The sequence below is a fragment of the Perissodus microlepis genome, chromosome 14, assembly GCF_051167445.1.
Source record: "Perissodus microlepis isolate ML-2025 ecotype Zambia chromosome 14, ASM5116744v1, whole genome shotgun sequence".
In the NCBI taxonomy this organism is placed as follows: Eukaryota; Metazoa; Chordata; class Actinopteri; order Cichliformes; family Cichlidae; genus Perissodus; species Perissodus microlepis.
Window position 1 is genome coordinate 33,330,884 of NC_140474.1, and position 24,653 is coordinate 33,355,536.

The 24,653-nt window shown below is 40.3% G+C and overlaps 1 protein-coding gene across 3 annotated transcripts; it reads right to left on the reverse strand.

Moving 5' to 3' along the window:
* Positions 1–1,669: 1,669 nt before the first annotated feature.
* On the reverse strand, positions 1,670–24,355 carry tbcela (tubulin folding cofactor E-like a). Of its 3 annotated transcripts, XM_084951492.1 has the most exons (11): positions 24,272–24,350; positions 23,074–23,174; positions 22,885–22,955; positions 19,816–19,995; positions 18,201–18,340; positions 17,902–18,083; positions 15,834–16,090; positions 9,996–10,122; positions 9,727–9,843; positions 9,505–9,616; positions 1,670–7,425 (listed from the first exon to the last, which is right to left on the reverse strand). In XM_084951492.1, exons 4-11 carry the CDS (start codon positions 19,961–19,963, stop codon positions 7,219–7,221), a joined length of 1,290 nt encoding a protein of 429 aa, XP_084807618.1. In that variant the 5' UTR covers positions 19,964–19,995; positions 22,885–22,955; positions 23,074–23,174; positions 24,272–24,350; the 3' UTR covers positions 1,670–7,218. The 3 variants fall into 3 exon arrangements, with proteins under 3 accessions (XP_084807618.1, XP_084807617.1, XP_084807616.1); XM_084951491.1 differs by lacking the exon at positions 23,074–23,174 and having other exon boundaries at positions 24,272–24,355; XM_084951490.1 differs by lacking the exons at positions 23,074–23,174; positions 24,272–24,350 and having other exon boundaries at positions 22,885–22,987.
* Positions 24,356–24,653: the final 298 nt, after the last annotated feature.

Here is a 24,653-nt window from a genome sequence, read left to right on the forward strand (position 1 = left end):
AGTTTTGTTGCTGAGCATGTCCATCCCTTTATGACCACAGTGTACCATCTTCTGATGCTTGCTTCCAGCATGATAATGCCCCATGTCACAAAGCTTCCAGCATCTATGCCATGAAGGATTAATGCAGTTCTGAAGGCAAAAGAGGGTCCAACCTGGTACTACTGTGTTCAATTAGTGTAAAGAAAAACACATAAATGGCACCAGATAATTATTCATATGCTTGGTTTCTGGTATTCTGTATTGCTTTCGAAAAATTATTTGGTATTATTTCTTATTTAATATCATCCCCGCTGGCTCAGCACATATATAGACATCATATATTCTGATGCCCTCTGGGTGTTTGCCTGAGTCCAGTCAGTGTGTCTTTTAAATGTACATCGATCGTTTTTAGACACTGATGAAGAATTTATTTAGTTTCATTTATAAAACTCTGGACTTTAATCTTTTAAAATAGTGTTTTCTGTCCTCATTTCTGCATGTTCAAAACATGAACTTGAATCCTTCCAATCATCATTGTTATCTTATTAAGTACAACAGAAAACAAAACTGGGCAACACTTCCTGAAGATTGATTAGAAAACCAGCAACAACACAGTTTGAAACTTTAAAAACTTGCTTGTATCTTACTGAGTTTTCAGACTAAGGGGGGAAAAGCCCTTGAAAAAACCTCCACCCCCTTATTTTTCAGTCTTGTCTGGTTATTGTCCTAGAAAAAAAGAGACTGTGTTTCTGCTGACTGAGATCACATTTATACAGAGTTGTAATTGCCATCTTGTGCTGGATTTGTTTCCCCCTGTTGGTCAACAGTAATTTGCACTGATTAGAGGTTTTCAGAAAGGAACAACCTCTTTTTCTCTTTGACACACGCCTGACAAAGACATGCATCAAAACCCAGCCTTTGTATAAATGTCTAGAGAATCAAAGTATAGTAACTGTAGCCAGATAATGATAGATAATTCCACTTTAATATTTTTTCTCCTGGTCTGGCTCTTAAAAATGCTGGGATGTGCTCACACTTACTCTCTTTTCTGGTAATCAGGTCAAGTGTAAAAGATTCAGTGGTGGTATGGATTCATTAGTCATATTTTGGGAGTGAGAGAAAAAGATGGACTTAGAGTGAGTAATGCTCCTCTGGTTCATTCATTTTTTTGAATTGGTGGGGAATAAATGAACATGGTCTAAACCAGGCCTCAAGGCCGGTGTCATGCAGGTTTTAGCTGTGTCCTTGATCCAACACAGCTGATTTAAATGGCTAGATTACCTCCTCAACATATCTTGAAGTTCTCCCGAGGCCTGGTAATAAACTAGTCATTTGATTCAGGTGTATTGACCTAGGGTGATATCTAAAACTTGCAGGACACCAGCCCTTGAGGCCTGGAGTTCCCCACTCCTGGTCTAAATAATAGCAAGGCATGTCCCCTGTGCCCCCAAGAATGGTCACTGGGATCACCTATCAACGAGGATTTGCCAGTAGATGTTGTATAATATTGTTTGCTAAGTTGCTGCACTCTGGCAGCACATCAGGCTGGAGTATCTGAGTGTCTGCATCAAAGTGAGTCATAAAATCATACTGCGGTATAACCATGAAATCATATCATGAGATACAGTCAAAACCTTTGACATGGATCCAAAGCTGCTGCTGCTGTGAATGAAGAAACAGTGTCACACACTGAGGAGGGAAACTGCCATTTATTACCATTCAGTGACGCATTCTTCCCTGCATATACTAAGACAAGACAGATGACTCATTCTGATCCACTCAAGACTTCCTATAGGCTCCTACAAAACAAGTGGTTATGCTTTAAATACCACAGATAGTCCCAAGTTATCGTCAAGTGACTTGATGAGCTTAAATACTGAGTGGGTGGGAACAAACCAACAAAGAATCTGTGACACTATAATCAAAGCCCCAATCTGAGATTCAGGATCCACTTTTGAAGGCAGGTGATGACTCAAGCAGTGCACTTACTATTATGGCAAATGTCTATTTTGTTTTCACAGGTTCCCATTCAAACATGGATGTGCTGTAAATAAAGCTGCTGCATGTCTGGCGTCACATGTTGACTTTTTAACTAAGCAAAGCAAATACAGATGCTTATTTTGTCCATTTCAGCAGGCAGGCCCAATAGCCATGTAACCGAATAACATTTCTGCATGAGTTAAACTATAAATTAAACTATAAATATAAATTACCCAACTCCAAAAAAGTGGACATACTCCTTTAAATATCACATTTGTCTGTGGATTATATGTTAATGTACAGAAAGAGGTGAAAATGTTAATAATGATAGCAGCAAATAGAAACACGAGTGCTGGTGGAGTGTCTCCAGCTCTGTTATAGAGGTTTCCCAGTAGAACAGCTGAGTGATTAATGTAAGGTGACTATAGGAAGCCTCACTGTACGATTCTTTGGGGCCAATACCAAATAATGAGGTTTATGGTCCAGTTAGGCTGAGTAGTGCAATAACTGCAGCAAAAAACAACAGTGTGACCAAAGAAAACAAAGACTGCACTCATGACACGTCAGAGAGTTTTAAGCTGGGATTTTGTTCCCCCTTAAAGGCCTCGAAAAGCTATTTTGTAAACCAGATTCAGATTAGGAATGATGGGGTCCCACATGAAGATATTTTTTTGTCACTGTTAGAAATATGGCCAATAATTTTTTAGTTATATAGACAGTATAGCAAATGGGTGAAGCTCACAGGTCTGAAAAGTGAAGCCAACAAGGAATCCTTCTGAACCTGGATTCCTTTCACTCATCTGCCCTGTGGTTCCATTGAGGTTGTATAAGTGTATGGGGAAACTACTGTTGACTCCCTCGCCCTGTAACCTCTTTAAAAGCTTTACTGATGAATTTATTGGCTCAATAACCAGTTTAATTTCATATGGGCATAGCATTCAGTCCATTTTGTGCATCTCAGTGGTTATCAGAACCAGAGAGGAGGATTATGCTCATTATCTGATCAGTTGTAAGTTGTTAGCTAGTGAGTGTGCATGGCTGGATGCATGGTCAATCCTCCAGGTAAAGACATCCCAGAAAGTTGATTCTGTTCATCTGGACGTAGCGTTTTCACTGGGAGAAACGTTTCGTCACTCATCCAAGTGACTTCTTCGGTCTGCAGGTTTCCCCCACCTTATTTACATGAAAAAGGAACAACCATTTCTGAATAGAGGAGGGGGCCTGAGGGTACATTTTTCACCATGTTACAGTGCTGTGATTGTTGCCATTCCTCAACTCTCTGTTGGCACGGTAGGTAGCTGTCCCTCTGTGATCACTGGTCATGACAATTTTCTTATTAATGATCATAGCTGAGCTCGTGGGCCATTGTTGGTCAGTGGTGCTAGCTTCATAATTATGCAAACCAACTGTTTATAAGGTTGAAATCCACAGTTATCTGACATAGTAGAAGTCACGTGGACGAGTGATAAAATGTTCCTCCTACTGAAACCTCAACACCCAGTTGAACAGAGTCAACCTTCTGGCAATGAGTGTGCAGAGTCAGAGTCAGAGCCACCCCTCACTCGTCACAAAATACACAATATTCAAAACACCAACATGGCAACAGAGAAAACACTCATCTTAAGGCTTCCTAACAGGATTTTACTAACCAGTGGCTGATGTCATGGTACCATCTGTGATTTGGATCATTCAGAATTTCAATCAGAATGTGATGTGTAACAATTTAATGGAACCCCACATAGTACATTTAATGAGGAAAAAATGTGTAAATTCATACTCATGCTTACTGATTTCCAAATGGACTTCTCATAACAGAGGACAACAAGCGGTGAGTTTAAACAATTTTATGTTGTTTACGGATACATTTAATACTGGATATTTTGTAGTTTTTTATTGCAATTACTGTGCTTTTGACACCAAAATCCATCTTTCAGATTAACAGGTGTAAGGAAACCCTTTCCTCATTATTTTGAGAACCCAAGTGGATTCACACTGTCAAGGCCCAATTATTGCCATCTTGGCTACATAGGGGAAAGGCAGGGACAACTGAACAAATTCAACCAGTAGGAGGAGGACATGTCATCAGCCCAGATGACAATGTCATGGCTAGTTAGTTATATTCATGGCATTGTAGGTAAGACCACCTTACATATGCTGTGGTGTTTTTGTGTGTTAAAATGGTATATTCTCTGTTAAAGAGTTTAGTATTATATGCGGCCAGATGATCAACATTATTCAATAAAGAACAAAACACTGTAGGGAACAGATTAGGAACCCAAGAGCACAGTTAAAACCCTGAGAGTATGGATTTACACATCCCCCCCTACCAATCACTTCAGACTTTGACTATTACACCTCTGAATAATAATTAATATTTTTTTATGATCTCATCTTTGATCAGTGCTTTATTAGCTCTCTCCCTCTCTCTCTCAAGAGTTTACACACACACACATATATATATGAGTGTATCTATGTATCTATGTGTGTAATATAAGCAAGAAAAGTGATACTTTCTTCAAAAACACGTAAATTCAATACATAAATCACATGCTTACCATTACGTCACCAACCCTGCAACAATTATATATGACACACTTTCAAACAATCACACACTGATCAGCACAGTCGAGCTCGATATTCCAGGCCAGACTTGGATGTTGGTGTCTTGGTGTGTGCTGGTTTCTATGGCTGTGGTTCATGCTACACTAACATTTATTCAGCACTAGTGTGATAATAAAATAGGCAGGGGAGGGGGTGCCTTATTCAAGTATACCAGTGGTATTACAAAATGAACTTATAGTTGGAAGGGAAAGGAAGGGTTTACATATTTGTTATAGACAGGGTAAAAAAAAAAAGATCAAAGCGCATTGAGATGAGTCTTCTATAAGCAGTGGATGAGCCGGCGCTACAGACATTCATTCCCAAACAGCCACTAACTGTGAATATTTCATTTTGTGGCTGTAAATATAGCAGTAACACTGTCAGGAATCCAGCACTCTGCTAGGTTGCTTGCTATAGGAAAAATCAATAGCACCAAACATCTCACATCTACACTCTTCTAATACAAGATGAATGCCGCATATTAAAATCAATATAACTGTATATATATTCCACATTACTATAATACTACCAGCATCATGAGCTATCTTTGGTGAAATTATATCTGTGCAGAATGGACTATAATGTAGAATACACTATATTATGGCAGATGAAGCACTAACATTGGAATATATCAGTATTTCAGTGTATAGCGTTCACTTCAAAGTAGAACTATTGGCTTAATATCAGTATGAGCCCTTCTGACTGATATACGGGCATTTGCTGATGTTAGTGGCCAATACTTACACATTGTGTACTTCATATTTGTGTTGGCTAACTGTTCAAAAATAGTGTATCAAGGAGGTTGTTTTGTGTTTGTTTGTTTGTTTGTTTTTTATTAAGATTTCTTTTTTTTTCCAGACAGAAGTGGAAATAAATATCTTCCTCCCCTCACCCTTTACCTGGCACGGTAGGTAGCTGCCTCTCTGTGATTTGCTTCTGCCAGATGTCTTTTCCTTCCTACCCACTGCCAAGTGCTTACTCACAGAGGATTATGAGATCACTGAGGTTTTCCCTCTAATACAGTTGGGTCTTTACTTCATAACATAAAGCTTCTTAAAGCAGGTATTGTTGCTAACTGGTTATATACAAAATAAATTGATTAGACTACATATCAAAAGAAGAAGTCAGCTATTGGCCAAACAGTCATTTTAAACACTGGTATAAATACCCAGTGGGTGCACTTAAATGCCTTCAAGTGAGATCAGCATCTGTTAAACGATGGTTGCTGATTATATATTCTTAAAAACCCAAATAAACTGTAAATAAATTATCCTGATTATGCATTTAAAGTTACATAAAAGTCATTCTTTGGGTGAAAAAAAAGCATGGAGCAGTGACAACATTGAATGCTGTGTCCTGAATGCAAAATTATAATTTCAAACTAATATCATCATGTACACAAAAGGGGGCCTGCTGAAGCAACGTTGCACCGTGGCCTGAATGTAATCAATAATATCTCAAATGCAGATGCTATGATGTCCTGATGACTCTTACCTTATGTCTTTTGTGTACTCTGGTCTGTGTGTGTGTCATTTCTTCCTGCACTGGCAGAACACACATCCAACCAAAAACACAGTGAAGCTTGTAGAAGGCAGCACATATAACATGACACAGCAACAGCTGCTCTGTGTGGGCAGCCGTGAGAGTGCACACAGCACTATCAATGATAGGAAACGCAGTAGCATCAGTTCTTAATCACTGACAAAGGAAAACATGGACTGGCAGAGAGTGTGCACTGTTGCTCCTGAAGCCATTCTGTTGCTAGGTGGTGTGCTTTATCTTTTCTCTCTGTTTTGCCTCGTGTTGCTTCATTTGGATGTTTGAGCTTCACTGTAGGGACGTTAAACAGAGCTAATCATCATCCAGTATAGAAGTGCCAAATCTGCTTATTACATTAGTTTCACACAGTGACATTCACGTCACTATAGCCTTTTGACTGAATGTCAAAAGGCTATAGTGAATGCGATTCAACAACCTAACTTAAGAAATTTGCCACATTAAACAAGGCAAAAAACACCACCTGACAACAAAATGGAGCTTAATCACCAGTCCTTCAGTTTACAGTGCTTTTGGTGCGAGCCTTCCTCTGCTCTTCCTCGTGTTGTGCCTCAGGTAAAAGTGCAGATGAGAGCAGTTCTTTTCCACTTGGTGGTACTGCCTGACTACCAATCAGTGTAACTTTTGCGACAAGTGGGCAAGCGAGTGATGTTGGAGACTTGCCTACGCAGGTGCTATAGTACATGCCGTGCGCTAAGAGACAGAGCTGCAGTGAAGCTTTGCTGGTCCAGCAGCGGCCCTCCCCTCCACTGAAACTGCTAGCTGACTGCGAGGTGCTCTTCTCAGCCCGTTCTCAAGTGTGACACGTTTGTGCGCTCGCTCCAGTGGTTCCCCCTCAGAGAAAGCTCAATTAAATAAAGACAGGATCTGCTGCATTCCCAGTGCTCACTTATATTTCAGAGGCACTCAGCAGCCATCTGTAGTCCACTAGTCTAGTCTCCTTGATGGTGCTCATATTGCTTTCATAATTTCTGTGTATGCCCTCTCTCAGTGGGCCACTGCTGCTGTTCTATTTTCCAATTATTTTGCTGTATCAGTTAACCAATCAGAAAAAAATTATTTTTTCAATTCACTCTCGTCAGCCAGCAGGTCATCAGCTGTTCACTTGGTTTTGGGCACCACCAGTATTTCGTCACCGTCTTGGATGCTGTAGGAGTGGAGAGCTCGCGTGTTGTACTTCATTTCCTCTGGACCGAAGGCACTGCCCTTGTCGATGTAGTAGAGCCTCATGCTGTTGGTAGACAGCTGGACCACTGTCGTGAGCTGCTTTTTCAGCTCAGCCACTGTCTGGTCCAAACGGATGCTCAGCTGGCACAAAGACAAACAATTTCTACGTTTGCGACTTTCAGAGTAACAGCAAGAGCACAGCAGGTTAAAGTTAGGAGCCGTCTGTAGGTTGACAGCTATACTGTTAAAAGTGAACCAACACAACCCAGGTCATGAACTCAAGAAACTGCAGTTCACGCTGTTACGAACAGCGTCGGGAAGGTTACTTTTAAAATATATTCCACTACAGATTACAGAATACATGCCCCAAAATGTATTTTGTAACATATTCCGTTATGTTACTCAACGAGTGTAACGTATTCTGAATACTTTGGATTACTTAATATATTATCATGCTTTTTACAACTACATGAATTGCTGTGTGATTTATTACTTTTACTGAAGGATACTCTTCATACCAATACCAACTAGATTTTTAAATCTTAATATAAAATGAAAAACAGTAGGGTGGACATTAGGTAAGGTTGCACTTTTTGCAGCGATCTCGTATAGAAAACTATTCCGTGCATATATAAAACGGCTCCGAACCGTAGTAAAGGGACCTCTGGCTTGTAGCTGAAAACAAGTTTTACTTTGTTGTCTGGGTCAACTTTGCTAGCGAGAGACAGAGAGATGTGTTCAAAGGCTTCTCCAATGGAACTTATTGTTTCGGAGGAAAACACGAACACAGCGTACAGTCAAGCTTACTTACCACTGGGCTTGCCAGGCACTCTTTTTGGCTGCAGTGGTTATTATTATATTTACATGCTTCCATCTCCCATTTCTGGTGGGTGACAACTTGTACTTTTTCTCCCTCCCTCAGACTCACAGACACATAACGGGTATGGCAGTCCATTCTCCCTGCAGCATGGACTATACTGCCCATTAGGCTACATTCTTTAGGGCTATGCCTGTAACACTCTGCCTATTGCCTTCTTATTAAATAATTTTTGTGAATAATTTTTAAAAAATATTTCTTCATGTCATTTTGCGGGCTGCAAATAGTAGTGACATGGGCCACGAGACTGACACACAGGCATTAGAGCCTCTTAATGCTGGCTTTGTTTAGGAAAAAAGAGAGAGCATAGCCTAATATATGAAACAGGAAAAGACCGCCGTGTAATCCATTTATTTCAACAAAGTAACTGTATTCTGAATACCACCCTTTTAAACGGTAACTGTAACGGAATACAGTTTCTCATATTTTGTATTTTAAATACGTAACAGCAGTACATGTATTCCGTTACTCCCTAACACTGGTTACGAACCAGAACACAGATAGTATTATTAATTATTAATCAGCATGAACACAATGCTTTGACAATCTGCGCATAGACTAACTCTTTCATTTTTTTGTTTTAATAAAAGTAACTAAAAATCTACTTTTGACTGCTGCCTTATTCACAAGTGGCTAGCTCCACATATTTGATTTGCCAAATTTTTATGCCAGATGCTCATCCTGACACAACCCAAAGAGATTTGTGACATGAAGCAAAATAAACTCCCTCTACATTACATGCAGCTGTGGGGTTTATTGGTAATATAAAAATACTGATTCAAGCACCTGTAAACTATGACTGAAATGTCAGCGTTTGGGACAAAAATGCATATTTTTATATAAATTTCACTACGATTGTGTCTAATATATGTGCAATCTTTTGAAAATTTAGGATTTGCAAATAAATGTAAAACTGTATTTTTTTAAGGTTTTGTTGTTTTGAGTTTTTGTGGGCTTGAACAAACATGTGCACTGATTACATCATTGATAAAGTATACCCAAGCAAAATAAATCATCTCCAGGGTCCTTCACAGCAAAGGTATTTTAAAATGTTAAACTGGTGCTGATTGAAATATTAAAATTGTTTTATAGTACTAGTTTTTAACACCGAGTTTTGTAAACTCTGTGTTAAGAGATTTCATCTACTTCTAAATGTCAAGTGCTTAGGCACTAAGGGCAAAGTACAAAGGCATAAGTCATTTACTAAAGTGATTCACAGTGGTATGAGTAGTAGAGAAGGAAAAGAAAGCAACGGTTACATTTTATAACATTTTATAATTTCCAAAAGGTATTTTTCATTCGAGGATTCTCCAGAACAGCAGATTATTAAATGCCACACTGACCTGTTCTACTTTTTCCTCACAGTGAACCTCCACCTGGGCACGGCAGCGAGGTCGGAGGTCAATCTCAGCAAGTGGTTCAAGCTTGCCATACTTGTTTATGAGGGAATGGTATCTGAGGAGGAGAGCAGGGTGTGTCGTCTGTTTTAACAGCACTTACTGTAGCACACATAAACCAACACTCATACCACTGCTCATACAGTGTAAACAAGGGTGTGGGTGTACCTATAAGGCAGCTCCTCTTCAGGGTAGTCTAAGTAGTAACGGATGAAGAACCTCTCTGCGTCCTCTCTCTCACTGTCAGTCACAGCACTGCCATTTAGCAGTGATACTGAGGGAAGCCTGAAGAGAAGAGATGACATATTGTGCAGGTACCTGTTTATTGACCTTCTGCAGGTCAGAGTACAGCTCAGATCTGTGGATTATTCAAGCTCTCATCAATGTCCTCTACTTGCTGTGAAGGATGTCATTTCTCTCTAATGTCACAGACTTACTGCGCTATCATGAGGCTGCGTCGCTCTGCATTGGTGTAGGCCTGCAGTAAGGGAATGCCCTGCAGGCGCACCTCCTCCAGCCTGGGGAAGAAGTTCAGCTTCTCTATATCTTCCCACTGGTTTAGACCTGACAGTGCACGTGCGTGCACCAGCACACACACAAACACACATAGATGTCATGTTTCAAGCTTGCACACCAAAAAGTCTTTATAGGGATGGGGTGTGAAACTGCATATGTGATGAAAGTTGGATACTGTGCACTATTTTTATTTATTGAGGAAGCTGTGTGATAAATGCCATCAAGTGGAGTCAACTGAGTTGGGATCGGGGATGTAACGTTAAAATTAAGCCAGCTCACCAGACCTCTACAGTCCGGCTCTGTAGTAGCTACTCATGTCCACTTAAGACAGACAACCTGAGCCTACCTTACTTACAAGACATTATATATACAGTATAATATAACAGATGCAATATAATATCACACAAATAATCCTCCATCATATTACACAATATACATATAACATTATATCACTCTATTTAAACATGATACTTCATGTTAGTTTTAAAATGGTCCTATTGTGCATTTCCCCATTTATATATCTACTATTACAATGATGGATATGCATATTTAACCTGGTCACAGTTTTAAATGGTGTGATCCGAGCATAAACAAATAGATCCTTTGAGCCAGAAGCTCAAGCTCAGACTGCTGTAGCCTAAGCTTTTGTGCCTGACAGTTTTTCCTACCCTTGACTCTGCATGATGTCAATTACAAAGGAGTGTTCTACATTAGCTGATACTAGAACAGCTATATCTGCAGCTGAACCTTCAGAGGTCATGTATTGCAAGAAATCTAGTTGTCAGGTTTTGATAAGGAAGAACCCTGTGCATGTTCATCTATGCTCTCCTTTTTTTCCTCTTCTTTTTACCCTCAACCCCAACAGGACCTGGTAGATGGCCGCTCCTGACTACAGAATCAGAATCAGCGAGACTTTATTTATCCCCAAGGGGCAATTAAGATACAGAGCAGCATGACGTTAAAAATAAGGACAGGGCATAAACAGGCAATAAGAATGATATAAAAAAAAATACTTAAAATATACAGTATATACAGTTTTAAAATTAAAGTGACTGAATAAGTGAACAAATAACTGTAAGTGACTAAAACTGAATAAAGTGTCAGCAGTGTAAAAAAAAAAGAGTGTAGAGTAGTTTATGGGCGTAGGATATGGTCTTATTGGCTGGAGTTAAAAAGCAGAGTGGCTTTGGGGACAAAGGTGGCTCTCCTCCTCTCAGTCCTGCAGGAAGTGCAGCGGACGAAGGACGAAGAATACGAGAGGGGTCATTAATAATTTTGGCTGCCTGTCTAAGGACCTGTTGGCTGAAAACCTGTGCAAGAGTTCTGACAGGCAGGCCAATGATTTTTGAGCACACTCATGCAGTGTCCTGCAGTCTGCTCCTGTTCTGAAGGCTGAGGGAGTGGAACCAGCAGGTAATGGAGATGGTCATGATGCTTTCCAGGAATACATAGTTAAAAAGTCATCATGATGGGTGTGCTGACTCCAAAGGAGCTGTTTCCTAAGGAGGTATAGCCGTTGGTAGCACCTCCTGAGAATCTCCTCTGTGTTAGCAGAGAATTTCAGGAGGTCATCAAAGATGGTTCCCAAGTATTTGTACTCCTCAACTACCTCCACTGGCTTCCCATGGATGGTGGTGGTGACTGAAGCAGCCAGATCCCTCTGCCTACTGGAGAAGGTCACCACCATCTCTTTGGTTTTGCTCACGTTCAGTTCAAGTTTGGAGCTGTCACACCACTCTACAAAATCCTGAAGAGCGGGTCCGTGGTGTTGTGAGGGGCCTGACAGCAGTGACAGGAGAACTGTGTCATCAGCATATTTCACCAGGTGACAGTTGGGCTGTGTGGATCTGCTCTGCTCTGCTCTTACAATGTGTTGCTTTATTATCTTCTCCATGGCCTTCATTACCAGGGAGGTGAGGGCCACAGGACGAAGATCATTCAGAGACTTTGGGTTGTTTCTTTTGGGGATGGGCATGACTGTGGAGTGTTTCCACAGCTGGGGGACGGTGTGACTGTCAATTGAGTGTTGAAATGGAGTCGGGAACACACTTCCTAGTTCCCCTGCAAAGTGCCTCAGAACTTGACGGCTGATGTTGTCAGGGCCGGGTGAGCTCCTCTCCCTGGTCCTCCTGAGGGCTCTCACCACGTCCTCAGTCTTGAAGATGAGTGCAGAGCTGCCAGATTTGAGTGAGGATCTGCACTCCTCAAGCTGGGTGATATTGTCTGTTCAAACCTGGTGTAGAAAGCGTTGAGGTCATCAGGGAGGGAGGAAAGGTTGCTGCCCTCCACCTGGATGGTTCTGGAGGTGGTGACCACAGTATTCACAGAGGCCATGGTTTTGAGGCCCTGCCTGGCTGAGCAGAGGTCCCCTGTGGTGATTTTTTTTTACCCTGGTTCTGCCAGAGATCTATTCCTGTTAAAAGGGAATTTTTCCTCTCCACTGTCACCAAGTGCTTGCTCATAGGAAATTGAATTAGTGCAGGGGTTTTCTCTCATTGCTGGGTTTTTACCTTACAATTAAAATCACCTTTAGGTGACTGTGATTGTGAACCAGTGCTATCTAAATAAAATTTAGAATAAACAAACAATAAAAAAGTACTATATATGCTGCCACTGCTGGTGTGCAGCAGCGGCACTAGTAGGAGGAGGGGGGCTTGTTAAGTTTCTGTAGATAAAACAGGAAAAAAAGTTAATGGAGTCTGATTAGAATAGTGACAGTGCACAAATTAATAATGCTAAACTAGATTTCTCCTAGAGCATGGGAAATATATACGTGTTGATTCTTGGTACTCTCATGTGGTCTAGCTAACAATGCTAATTACCTTAGCACATATATGAGAATTTCCATTTTATTTCCATTATTTTCCATAATGTTATATAGTACCTGTGTGTCATGAACGTATAAGTAATCCATTAAAAATACACAGGGGACCAGTTTGTGGAAGCCACAAACCCTATGAAACCCTTGGCCATCTCTCAGTGCGCTTCATGATGTAGTAACCTGAAATGGTTTTCACTTCACCAGTGTGCCTTGTCAGGGTTCATTTGTAGAATTTCTTGCCTTCTTAATGTGGATGGGACTATCAGTTGTGCTGTGCAGAAATTACAAGCTAACAGTACCTCAGATTAGAGCAGGGGTGGGCAACTCCAGGCCTCAAGGGCCGGTGCAGGTTTTAGATGGGTCCTTGATCCAACACAGCTGATTTAAATGGCTAAATTACCTCCTCAACATGTCTTGAAGTTTTCCAGAGGCTTGGTAATGAAGTCATCATGTGATTCAGGTGTGTTGACCTAGGGTGATATCTAAAACCTGCAGGACACCGGCCCTCGAGGCTTGGAATTGCCCACCTCTGGATTAGAGCCTAGAAAATGCCACACAGTTCCAGTAGCAGACACATCTCTACATCAACTGTTCAGAGGAGACTGTGCGAATCTGGCTTTTATGGTCAAATAGCTGCTAAGAAAGCACTACTTAGGAAAATCAATGAGCAGAAGAGATTTGTTTGGGCCAAGAAACAAAAGGAGTGAACATTAGAATAGTATAAATCAGTGATTTGGTCTGATGCGTCTAAATTTGAGATCTTTGGTTCCACCTGCCATGCCTTTGTGTGATGCAGATAAGGTGAATGGATGGTCTCTACATGCATGTCCCACCCTGAAGCATGTGATGAGGTAGAGATGTGATGGTGTGGGGCTATTTTGCTGGTGACACTGTTGGGGATTTATTCAAAATTGAAGGCACACTGAACCCCCATGGCTACCACGGCATCCAGCAACGACATGCCATCCCATCCGGTTTGCATTTAGTTGGACCATCATTTATTTTTCAACAGGACAACGACCCCAAACACACCTTCAAGCCGTGTAACAGCTATTTGACCAAGACGGAGAGTGATGGTCGCATGTCTGTGAAGGTTCTCAGTCATCCAGGTCATCATAGTCTAAGAAGCTTGGAAAGAAAAGCGTCTGGACCTCTTTAGGTTTCTTGAAGACGTTTCACCTCTCATCCGAGAAGCTTCTTCAGTTCTAATTCAGTTCAATTTTATTTATATAGCGCCAAATCACAACAAGAGTTGCCTCAAGGCGCTTTATATTGTACAGTCGATCCTACAGTAATAGATATAGAGAAAAACCCAACAATCATATGACCCCCCTATGAGCAAGCACTTTGGCGACAGTGGGAAGGAAAAACTCTCTTTTAACAGGAAGAAACCTCTGTCAGAACCAGGCTCAGGGAGGGGTGGGGCCATCTGCTGTGACCGGTTGGGGCGAGAGAAGGAAAAAAGGATAAAGACATGCTGTGGAAGAGAGACAGCATGTATTTATGGAATGAGTTCTAAGAGCAATTGGTGGAGAGTCCCAGATTTTAAGCCCTATGGGAGTATCCCCAAAAGAATCACAGAACCCCTATTGATCCTGATACTTAATCACACGAGCCAAGGTGCAAAAACAGGTGTGGGTCATAATCAGCCAAGGTTTCCGGTGAACCCATTGTGAAAGCTAGCCCACCCTATCATGTGATTTACTGAGGTCACAAGGTGCCAGATGTGAGTGGGTGTTAAGGCGTCTGGAAAGGGATCTCAAAACTGGATTATTAGTAGCAGACAGTTGGTGTCAAAATCCACCTCCTCTGTTCAAAGATGGTCATTCACAGTGGACATAGCTTCTTTCACTCCTCTTTCAAACCATCTCTCTTCTCTGTCCAAAATGGGAACATTGGCATGCTTGAAAGAGTGACCTTTGTCCTTTGGATGCAGATGAATAGCTGAGTCTTGTCCCGTTGAGGTGGCTCTTCCGAGAGACAAGTTGCCTTCAACATAGAGTCCAGACGCTTTTCTTTCCGAGAAGATGCATCCAAACCTTTGACTGGTAGCGTAAAACAGATGTAGGCACCTGTCATATTGACAGATGAGGTAGAAGTGAACTGACAGCTATGCTCACTCCAGAGTTTTTGAGGTGACTCAGGAGTAAAAACATACCATGAAATATTTAATTGCCTTCTATCAGTTTTTCATTTCTGATTTACTGCCAAGTATTTAAATATGTAAAATATTGTGTGTACAAAAATGTTTATATAACATATAAGCTAACTTGAATCTGAATTCATATTGTTGATCCCTCCTTTTTCTCTCCATAAAAAAAAACAACAACAAAACCTCATGAGCCTTTTTATACTATGACACAAAGGAAGTTTTGGTTTTGCTGATGAAAAACCTGCTGCTTAAAATCCTGACAATCCTTGCTGCCTTGTTATTTCTTCTTTCAAGCCACTTCTAAAACACTCTAAATAATGGAAGCTGGACTTTTTGAATGCTACATTTTAAGAATTAAGGGATAAATATGAGCCATAATGGCTTGTTCCTTGCCTCAGGTGTAGGAGATATAACTAATGGATGGACTGCAGTCAATATAAGCATGTCTTTGTATACTGTTTTTGTTCTTTTTTTTCCTCTGAAAAGAACTCTAAAAATAGACTCAGGACTGATAATCTCCAAATAGAAACAATTCCTGAGATAAAAGCTGACACATGGATAAATCTGTTTTAATAAACTACAAAGCCTGTAGGATTCAGTGCTATGTTTTCTCATGCTAATTTTATCAGTTGTTACCCAACTGACTGCTGCACACTAAGCTATGAACAGGAACATTTCAGCATTCCCTTCTGAAATGACCCTATCATGGCTAACCACTCACCAAGTATAAATAGTCCCATGTCTAAAACTAACACACAGAACAAGCTGGGAATGAAATGCACTTACCTGAGTTGTGCAGGTTGATGCTGCGTAGTTTGGGGAAGAGCCTTTGCAGGATATCCTTGCTGTCCTGGATGGAGGACAAGTTGTTGTTTGCCATAACCAGAGTGTCCAGACAGGGGAACATGGAGCCAAACTTGCGGACCTCAGCCCAGTCCTTGAGGCAGTTGTCGGTGATGTGAAGAAGGCGCAGGGTGGAGCAGGCCACGCTGGAGGAACTCACACTGCTGTACTCATTATGGCACAGAAACAACTCCTCCAGCCTGCACAACAACAAGGAGAGAGCATTCAGTCACAACCTTTTCAATAAAGACCTACATAAAGCCCTGCTCTACTCCAGAATTTCACAGATTACTACATGGCATAACTTAGTTGTCTATACTGTGCTAAACTACACTACAGTGGAATTGATTATACTGTACTATAGTATGTTGTGTTCTATAGTATGTTGTACTATAGTGTGCAATATATATTCACTGGCCACTTCATTGGGTACACCTGTTCAACTCCTTGTTAGGAATATATTCTAATCAGCCAATCATATTGCAGCAACTAAGTGCAGTTAGGCATGTAGACATGGTCGGTACGGTGACGATTCACTTTGATTGTGCCATGGTTCTCAATACCACATGAGCTAGTCTGAGTATTTCAGAAACTGGTGATCTAATGGGATTTTCCTGCACAACTATCTCAAAGAATGGTCTGAAAAAGAGAAAATATCCAGAGAGCTGCAGTTCTCTGTGAAATAATAGTCACTTATTACAACCAGAAGAGCATCTCTTGAAGCAGAAGGCTGCAATTTGCACAGGCTCACCAAAATTAGACAACACAAAATTGGGAAAACATTGCCTGCTCTGAAGAGCCTTGATTTCTGCTGCAGCATTTGGATATTGATGGCTTCTGATGGCTGACTCCAGGAGGATAACATTCAATGTCACAAAGCTCACATCATCTCAAACTGGTTTCTAGAATATGAAAGTAAGTTTACTGTACTCATACCGCCTCTACAGTTACCAAATCTTAATCTAAGAAAGCACCTTTGGAATGTGGTGGAATGGGAGATTCCCTGTGCAGCCAATGAATCTCAGTCCGTGCTGAATTCAAGTTCATGTCTGTGTTTTCCCCATGTAGCTATCTCACTTCCTACTTTGTTTTAATAGTTAGTTGCTCCTTGTACCTTACTTTTAGTTTCTCTTCCTTTGTCTTCCCTTCTGTCTCATCATGTCCTTTCAGCCTCGTTGTCCACAGCTGTCTCCAAACCCCCAATTCTCCTTCTGTTTATATAGATTTTACTGTCCTCTCATTAACCCTCTCCAGAGTGTCTGGTCAGCTCACCCCAGTGTTTTCCCAGGCTTTATATTTCAGTTGTTACAGTTTTCAGTTCCCTTTTTGAAAAACCGGCCAACAGTGTGAATGAACAGCTCGCCCTGTGTTGAATTCTGTCCATCTGAGATTCTGCATATCGTTCCTCATCTACACAAATTAATTCTATACTGCACTTCAAATGTTGTTTATCATATGATACTACCTGCACAAAACTATGTATTCATTGTGCCTGGAAATTTTCTATTCTTCCATTATCACCTTTTACATTCCTACACAAAGAAAATAAAACTCAAAAAAGCTTATCTTATATTGAATCTTAGTTATGCATTGGTTATCTAGTGCACTATTTGGAGGCAAAGATGAGAAAAAAAATTTAATTAGTTTTTTCTTTTATGTCTTTTAGTTCTTTTATTGAGGTGCTCACACTTGCTGATGATCAATTAATATATATGCATTTGATTAACAGCACATAGCATACTTACCCTCTTAATTCCTATGGAAGCAGTAAGGCTGTACTTTCTTCTATCTTGAAATAAACTAAAACATGGAAGCACGGCTCATGGAGTAAGTAAGAAAATATATTTGTTATCATTTGGTTAAACTGCCATCATCAAATGCATTCAGTGATTTATCAGTGTTAGTTATGGATAAGGAAGGTGTTGTGCTAGTCATAGTGAGATGAAGTGAAATAAAGCAATGCTGTGTGTGCTTGGAGTTACACCCAGCTTAGGGTAGCTGTTCTTCTTACTCCGGTATTTCTCGAGTGAGCAGCAGCACAGTGTCCCAGGACACCTGAGTGTTGTTGAGGACAAGGCGTCGCACGCTGGAGAAGGCTTCAGCCCACCGTGGCTCAAGGGTCATTCCTGCCAGCGGGTTTGAGCTCAGGTTGAGGAACTCCAGGTTGGGGATGTTAGAAACAATTTTACTAATCTGAAAAAGGACAGTAGCATCTTTCTTAAATACACTTGGTGCTGTCGTCAACAGTATCACCACAGGTTAAAGCCTTAAAACAAAAAAATGTTACTGTCAGAAACCCAGGGACTGCACCTCATGCCAATCCTGCAGCTTGTTGTGAGACAGGTCCAGCTCCATGACATGAGCACAGAAGGCAGCAATCTCAGCCTGGTCTCCTGACCTGCTGATCCCACAGCTATTCAAAACCAGCACACTGGGCAGGTTCAGACGGTCTAAGAGGAAGGATTGAATTATTAAGAATTAATCAAACAGAAAAGTGTATGCTGATGCTCCAAACAAAAGAACGTGAAATTTTAAACATTTCCCGAAATAACCTCTAAGTATTGTGTTGTATCCTTGGATCATGTCCTTTCAGTTGTGGGTCGAGTTCAGCCACACACAGTTTACCTTCGAGAGGGAAAAAAACCCCATTCCTAGATAAAGATTTTATTTTGTTTCAAAACCAACAAACTTTATAAGCAGCTTTTATCAGCTCTGGTGACTATATACGTGCAGTTTTTATGTCCTGTAACCACTGACATTTTTCGTATTTTACAGAGTTTCAAAATAAAGGTCCAAACAAAGTGCCTTGTGGCTGCTGAATGTGAAGGCTTGCTTCAAGAAGGACTTTGGCTAGATTTATTCATGTTACATGATTATTTTAAAACAAGATGTCTAGTTAGGTGCTTGAATATTTTGTACAGTGAAAAATGCCTCGCTGTGGTAGTGAGTGCCACAATCCCAAAGTTTATTATGCTCACTGACATTTCTTTGTTTATTAGTGAATCATTACCCTTATTTCACTTCATATGCTGAATTATTATTGTTTCTATGAAAATCATCAAATATCAGTCATTCTCCGGGAAAAAGTGAAAATCTTCCAGAGAATCCTTCTGTAAACAGAAAAATCCTTTGGATTTCTTGCTTTAGCTGGTGTGTAAATGGAGAAGCTCTAAGGATAACCCAGCTACCACAGAAATTCAATTTCAGGATCCCAGGAAAGTCCACAGTGAAGAAATATTCAAAAGGCCTGAGTCAGACGTTTGGATTTCCTGAGATCCCACACTTCTTCAGATCAAGAGCCAATCTACAGGGCTAGAAAATGCAGCTAACCCAAAGTGCATAAAATTATAGTTAATGTTTAACCGATGCTGGCTCCAAGAGCAATTCAATCCCAACACACTGACAGATTCAAATGTACAACAAAAACACAATTAAAACTTTTGCATGAGTATTAATAAGTGAAATTCTAATATTTCACTGTTACTTTCCCTAATCGCCTGGACGCTAATCTGATACTTAGCACTAATTAGCAGATCTCTGCCTGTGTGTAGTGCATGTACAGTTTATAGTCGCAACTTGCTAATCAAACTTGCTAATATAAGCAGATAACCTCACTACCTCTTCTCATCCAAAAATGCTAACTTCCAGCTTAAATGTGGAGTCACATTGCCTGCATCTATCTTTTATATATAGTTTGTAGCTCAGACATCGCCAAAATTCTTCTGAAGGAGTTATCAGAGTTTCTAGCTAAATTAACATGAAAACATAAAGGAAACGAGATGACAGCATTTTTAATACTAGGTCTATGAGTTCACTGTCGTGGTGATGACACTGAATAAAGTGCTCGTTATCGCTTGGAAGTGCTAAGATGTGACAAAGAGACCCGTTAGCCTTTTCAGTTGCCCAATAGTTCTCCTTGGCTCACCTTTCATAGGGGAACCTTGAGGACCTCCAGTGGACACTACTACCACCCCCATACCAGGCCCTCTGCGGTATGGGAAGTTCTCTGGGCTATACTTTTCACTGATCACCTCCACAAAGGTACGGCCATCCTTATCCTCTGGTGGCTCCATAGCTCCTTCCTGGTGCGCAGCCTCCCCTTCAGCTGCCCCACAAACAAAGCAAACACTCCCAGCGATTAGCTGCAAGCATATGCATATTTTAACCAGCCAATGCTACAACACACACTTATTTTTATTCACTGATTCATATACAAGTATTTCTGAATAACCACTACATCATTTGACCTATAAAACATGAAACATGCACAAAGTAACATACTGAAGTGTTCTTGTTTTGGTGCTGAATTTACAGGCACACAAAAATGAGGCGAAATTCTGATATTCCAGGAGCTGAAATCAGAAAATCTTTTACTTTGGTGTCATAAAAAAATTAATTACTCATCAAAAAATAAATAAATAAATCTATTAACTAGATAATTATTGCAGCTCTGGTCCAGACTGGCTTATACAATAAATTCCATGGATTTTTAGAAGGTGACTGGAAGCTGGACTTAAAGCTTAGTAATAGTGTGAAAAAGCTTTAATAACCCGAACAATCTATCATAACTAACAGAAATCAAAAGATGCAGCTGCCTAGATTCATAATAATGTAATGTAACAATGTACACTGCAGCCACAGCGTTATCTCTACTGAAATGAAAACCTAAAACAGATCTTGGGTAATGTTACCATAAAAATCCACATAAACTGAAGAAAAAGTAAAAAATTAAATTGGTGGTAATATGGTAATTCACTCATACACACTCAGACATCTGAAAACCCTTTTTTAAATATTACATTTATACAAACTACCTATGCAGCAAAGCAATCACTGTGAGAAATGCACAATTCAATTCAATCAAAACACAGCGCCAAATCACAACAGTCGCCTCAAGGTCCTTTCTATTGTAAGGTAGACCCTTCACTAATACATACAGAGAAAAACCCAACAATCATATGACCCCCTATGAGCAAGCACTTTGGCGACAGTGGGAAGGAGAAACTCCCTTTTAACAGGAAGAAACCTCTGGCAGAACCAGGCTCAGGGAGGGGCGGCCATCTGCTGAGACTGGCTGGGGAGAGAGAAGGAAGGCAAGATAAAAGACATGATGGGGAAGAGAGCCAGAGATTAATTCAATAGCTGACAACACCAGACTGAAGGTATTCAGTTATATTCAAGGAGCTTATATTTGAACTTAGTGCGCTGCACTTAGGTGGCAAGAAAACCAGCAAAGCAATCCGAGTTACAAAAGACACAACCAGAATAAACCAAACACACAGAGCCAGAACATGGAGGAGCAGTTAGAAAGAGGAGGGAGATTAAATTAGCAGATGAAGACACCAGAATTCATAAATAAGGTGCGCTGGATTATAAGGGGCACTGTCGATTTTTCAGAAAATCAAAAGGATTTTAAGAGCGACTTATTTTCCGAAAAACACGGTAATAAGAAGTTCCACATCACTGAAGTTGCACAATTTTTACAAACCAATTCTGATTCATGTCTTTCATTCAATGATCCGCTTTCGCCCTTCTCATTCTCCGTCGCTGCCATGCTTTTTCTGCCATGTGTGTATGAAAACAACGGCACTGCGGATGAATGTTTTACCCATATTCTATCATGATATTTCATTTTCTTATCATTCCCTAACATCATACCAGTATTAAAGTGAACGGTATGATATGGCCCAGTCCTAAAATACACAATAAAAGACTGAGACATACACAAAGAACAAAAATACAAAAGAAAAGAAAAATCTAATTAACAACAGAGAACAAAACCAGTAACTGCAGAAAAGCAGAAAATGCCTACAGTCACATGATGTAAATGAAAGAACAATTGCCATTTTTTAATTTTTGCTAACCAGATTACCTCTGCAATCGCCTTGCAACTGAAGGTGGTTGCCCAGAGTTTTCAGGTTTTAAATGCTTGTGTAAAAAAGACCCAAACACCAGCTTTTCCTTGTTTCGTTGAGTTACCTGTAATATTTTTGCTTGTGTCACTGAGCAATTAATACAACAGTTAAGATTAGACAAGAACTTTGACAGTTTGTTGGCTAATTTTCTCTCAACTAATTGTTTTAACTAACAGATATCAGATGTGATCAAATCATTAACCAAGCAATTACCATATCATATCTATAGCCACAGATTTATTAGTGGAGTGCAATGGATTCAAGCTCCAGACACAATAGAAGCTCAGCTGTCTTCTTGCTCTTGACTGACAAACACCAGTCCAATAACATCCTATCGAGAAATTCCACAAGCAGTTCTGCCACTCAGTGAAACTTCCTCACATCACATTTCAGCTATTTATGTGCCATTTTACTAGAACCACAACATAATCACGTTGAACATGATAGGCTCACAACTGTTCACATCTCCTTAATGACACAAATGTATCCAGGCGGACAAACATCTACATTTCTTGATAAAAGAGTTACAAAATGACAATTAGATGACAGGACACAAGCAGGTTTCCTCCTCTCTTTATCAGCAGAGCACAGAGACATTGACCTGTTTAAATGTCCTTGGATTTGCCCAAAAAAGAGGAACAAGAAGGCAGACTATTTCTGCTGAACTTTTTAAAATTAGAAAAAAGACTGTTTCTGCTGAACGTTTAAAATTAGAAAAAGAAAAAGTAAAGAACTGCTTTCTTTATCTCACTCAGCACTCAAGGCTTGGAGGGCAGAGCCTCACTGTGGAATCTGCTGCAGGGAAGCATAAATTATGTAGTGGATTAGACATAATAAAAAAAATAAAAGGCTACTGTTACAATATCTTATTTGTCAAAAATGGGCTGTAGTAAATTGCAGTAAAGGATGAAATCAATTTGTTACTGTCCAGATAATAAATCACCATTTGTTACAATGGTGTGGTTTGTTTTTACTGACCTAAGACAAATAAATACCACAGCAGATGTGTGTTTGAACCAGTGACCTGATTAGAGGAATTCAGAACCATACCTGAATTGTTAAAACAGACAGCGTCTTACCTGAAGCGATGTCTGCCTTAATCTGACCACGATTGCTGCTCGCCGTCTTCTTTTGCTTTTGTACCGATGGCCTGTCAAAGAAACCAAGAAAAGCCTTATTCATTTTCAGTCCACTGTATTATTCCATTTCCACACTGAAACTATGACAGCCTTTGGGACAGGCACTGTGACTTAATCAGCAGGTCTTACTCCAGAGTGGCTGGTGGGGCTGACGGATGACTGCAAAAAAATGCGGGTTCCTCTTTGGTCAGCGGGTGGGATTTGTTTCAGACTATCCAGAACAGGAAGGACTGGTAGGTCATTCACCACATAGAGAGCAAACAAGGCCAAAGGTCAATTTCTGCCTCGTCAGGCAGTATCAATAAAAGAGAAAGAGACGGGAGAACAGAAGCACTCCCAACCAGTACCACTGGATGTGAGTAGAGGTAGAAGCTGAGGTCTCTCTTAGTATTTACTTAAGTAATAAAGTAGTTTTAATGTACTTGTACTTTGTAAAAAATATTTCTATATTAACCTGCTTTCTACTTGTACTTTACTGTATTCTGGGTGCAAATATTGTTCTTTGGAGGCCACACCATTTATTTTGTACCATCATCATTTTATTCCTGAACTCAATAAATAATCGGGGTAAAAGTCATAAATCTAAATATTTGCGATCTAAATAAATATTAATATTTGAGTATTTTTCTAATACGGCTTTCAGCACATTTCTAAGCAAAGTCTTTTTTTTGTTCTTGGTTCCATCTCTGTCCATCCATTAAAAAAAGCCATTGTGTGTGATTGAACGTGAAGCTATTGAACATTCGGCGTAAACACTTTTGACAAAGCATTAATATTTACAGCGATCCAGACTTATTACAATCAATTTTCAATTCTCACAACATACATAACAACACTAAAAGTTGCTTCTTTAATATGGTATCATCTTATCTTCTTCAGATGGATTTAAGCCGATGTAATGAATGCGGATTATTGATTGGGCAAATGTGTTACATTAATCTTATTACACTACAAATAGGCCGAAAAGGCACTTACACTTCAAAATTGAGAGATATTCGAATAGAATTTGGCCTGTCCACCAATGCGTAAAGCTAGCCCAGTACAGAACACAACAACATCCCTTTCCGTTCTAGCACAAACTCAAAGAAATCAGCGAAACAGCTGCTGAACAATGAGCGCGAACTGTGTGCCGCTGACAGCCTGGGAGCAGACAGTGTCCAGTCCGGGCTCAACATCGCAGTGACCCCCAGCAGCAGCTCGGTGGAGCCGGACATGGACCACAGAAGGCAGCGACACAAACACACTCTGAACAATCGCCTGCACAGTGACAGCCTGCTCACACACCGAGCCAGGACCGCATAACTCACAATCTCCTGATTCTGCCTACCTTTAACGTCTACTTTGAAATCCCCCTTGTTGATGAAAACAAACCAGCTGTCAGTTTGCTCTCCCCTAACTACCGGAAGTGACGTAGCTCGATAGCCGAAAATACGTTTTTTTCCCCTGTTTAATTCAATAATTTTGGGGGGTGATAAAATATTTGCTTGACATCATTTGTATTTTTGAACGTTTTTTTCCGGGATGGGATTAAATGAAAAAAAAAAACATAAAAAATAAGGTACCCAGTGTAGTGATCTATGATGTCACTGAGTTTTTTACCAATGACTGTATTGGTTTTTACTGCTGCTGCTGCTGCTGATTGGTGGTGTCTTGTTTCCCGTGCAGATGATCTTCTGCAGATGCTGTCTTTTCGTATGATGTTACTATGA

Coding starts and splice junctions, on each gene's coding strand:
- tbcela (XM_084951490.1), bottom strand. CDS start 22,987: ATGAATAAGGCTTTTCTTGGTTTCTTTGACAGGCCATCGGTACAAAAG. Junction 9,844..9,995: donor CGCAGCCTCATGATAGCGCA/GTAAGTCTGTGA, acceptor TCTTCTCTTCAG/GCTTCCCTCAGTATCACTGC. Junction 7,426..9,504: donor GTGAGGAAAAAGTAGAACAG/GTCAGTGTGGCA, acceptor TCTTTGTGCCAG/CTGAGCATCCGTTTGGACCA.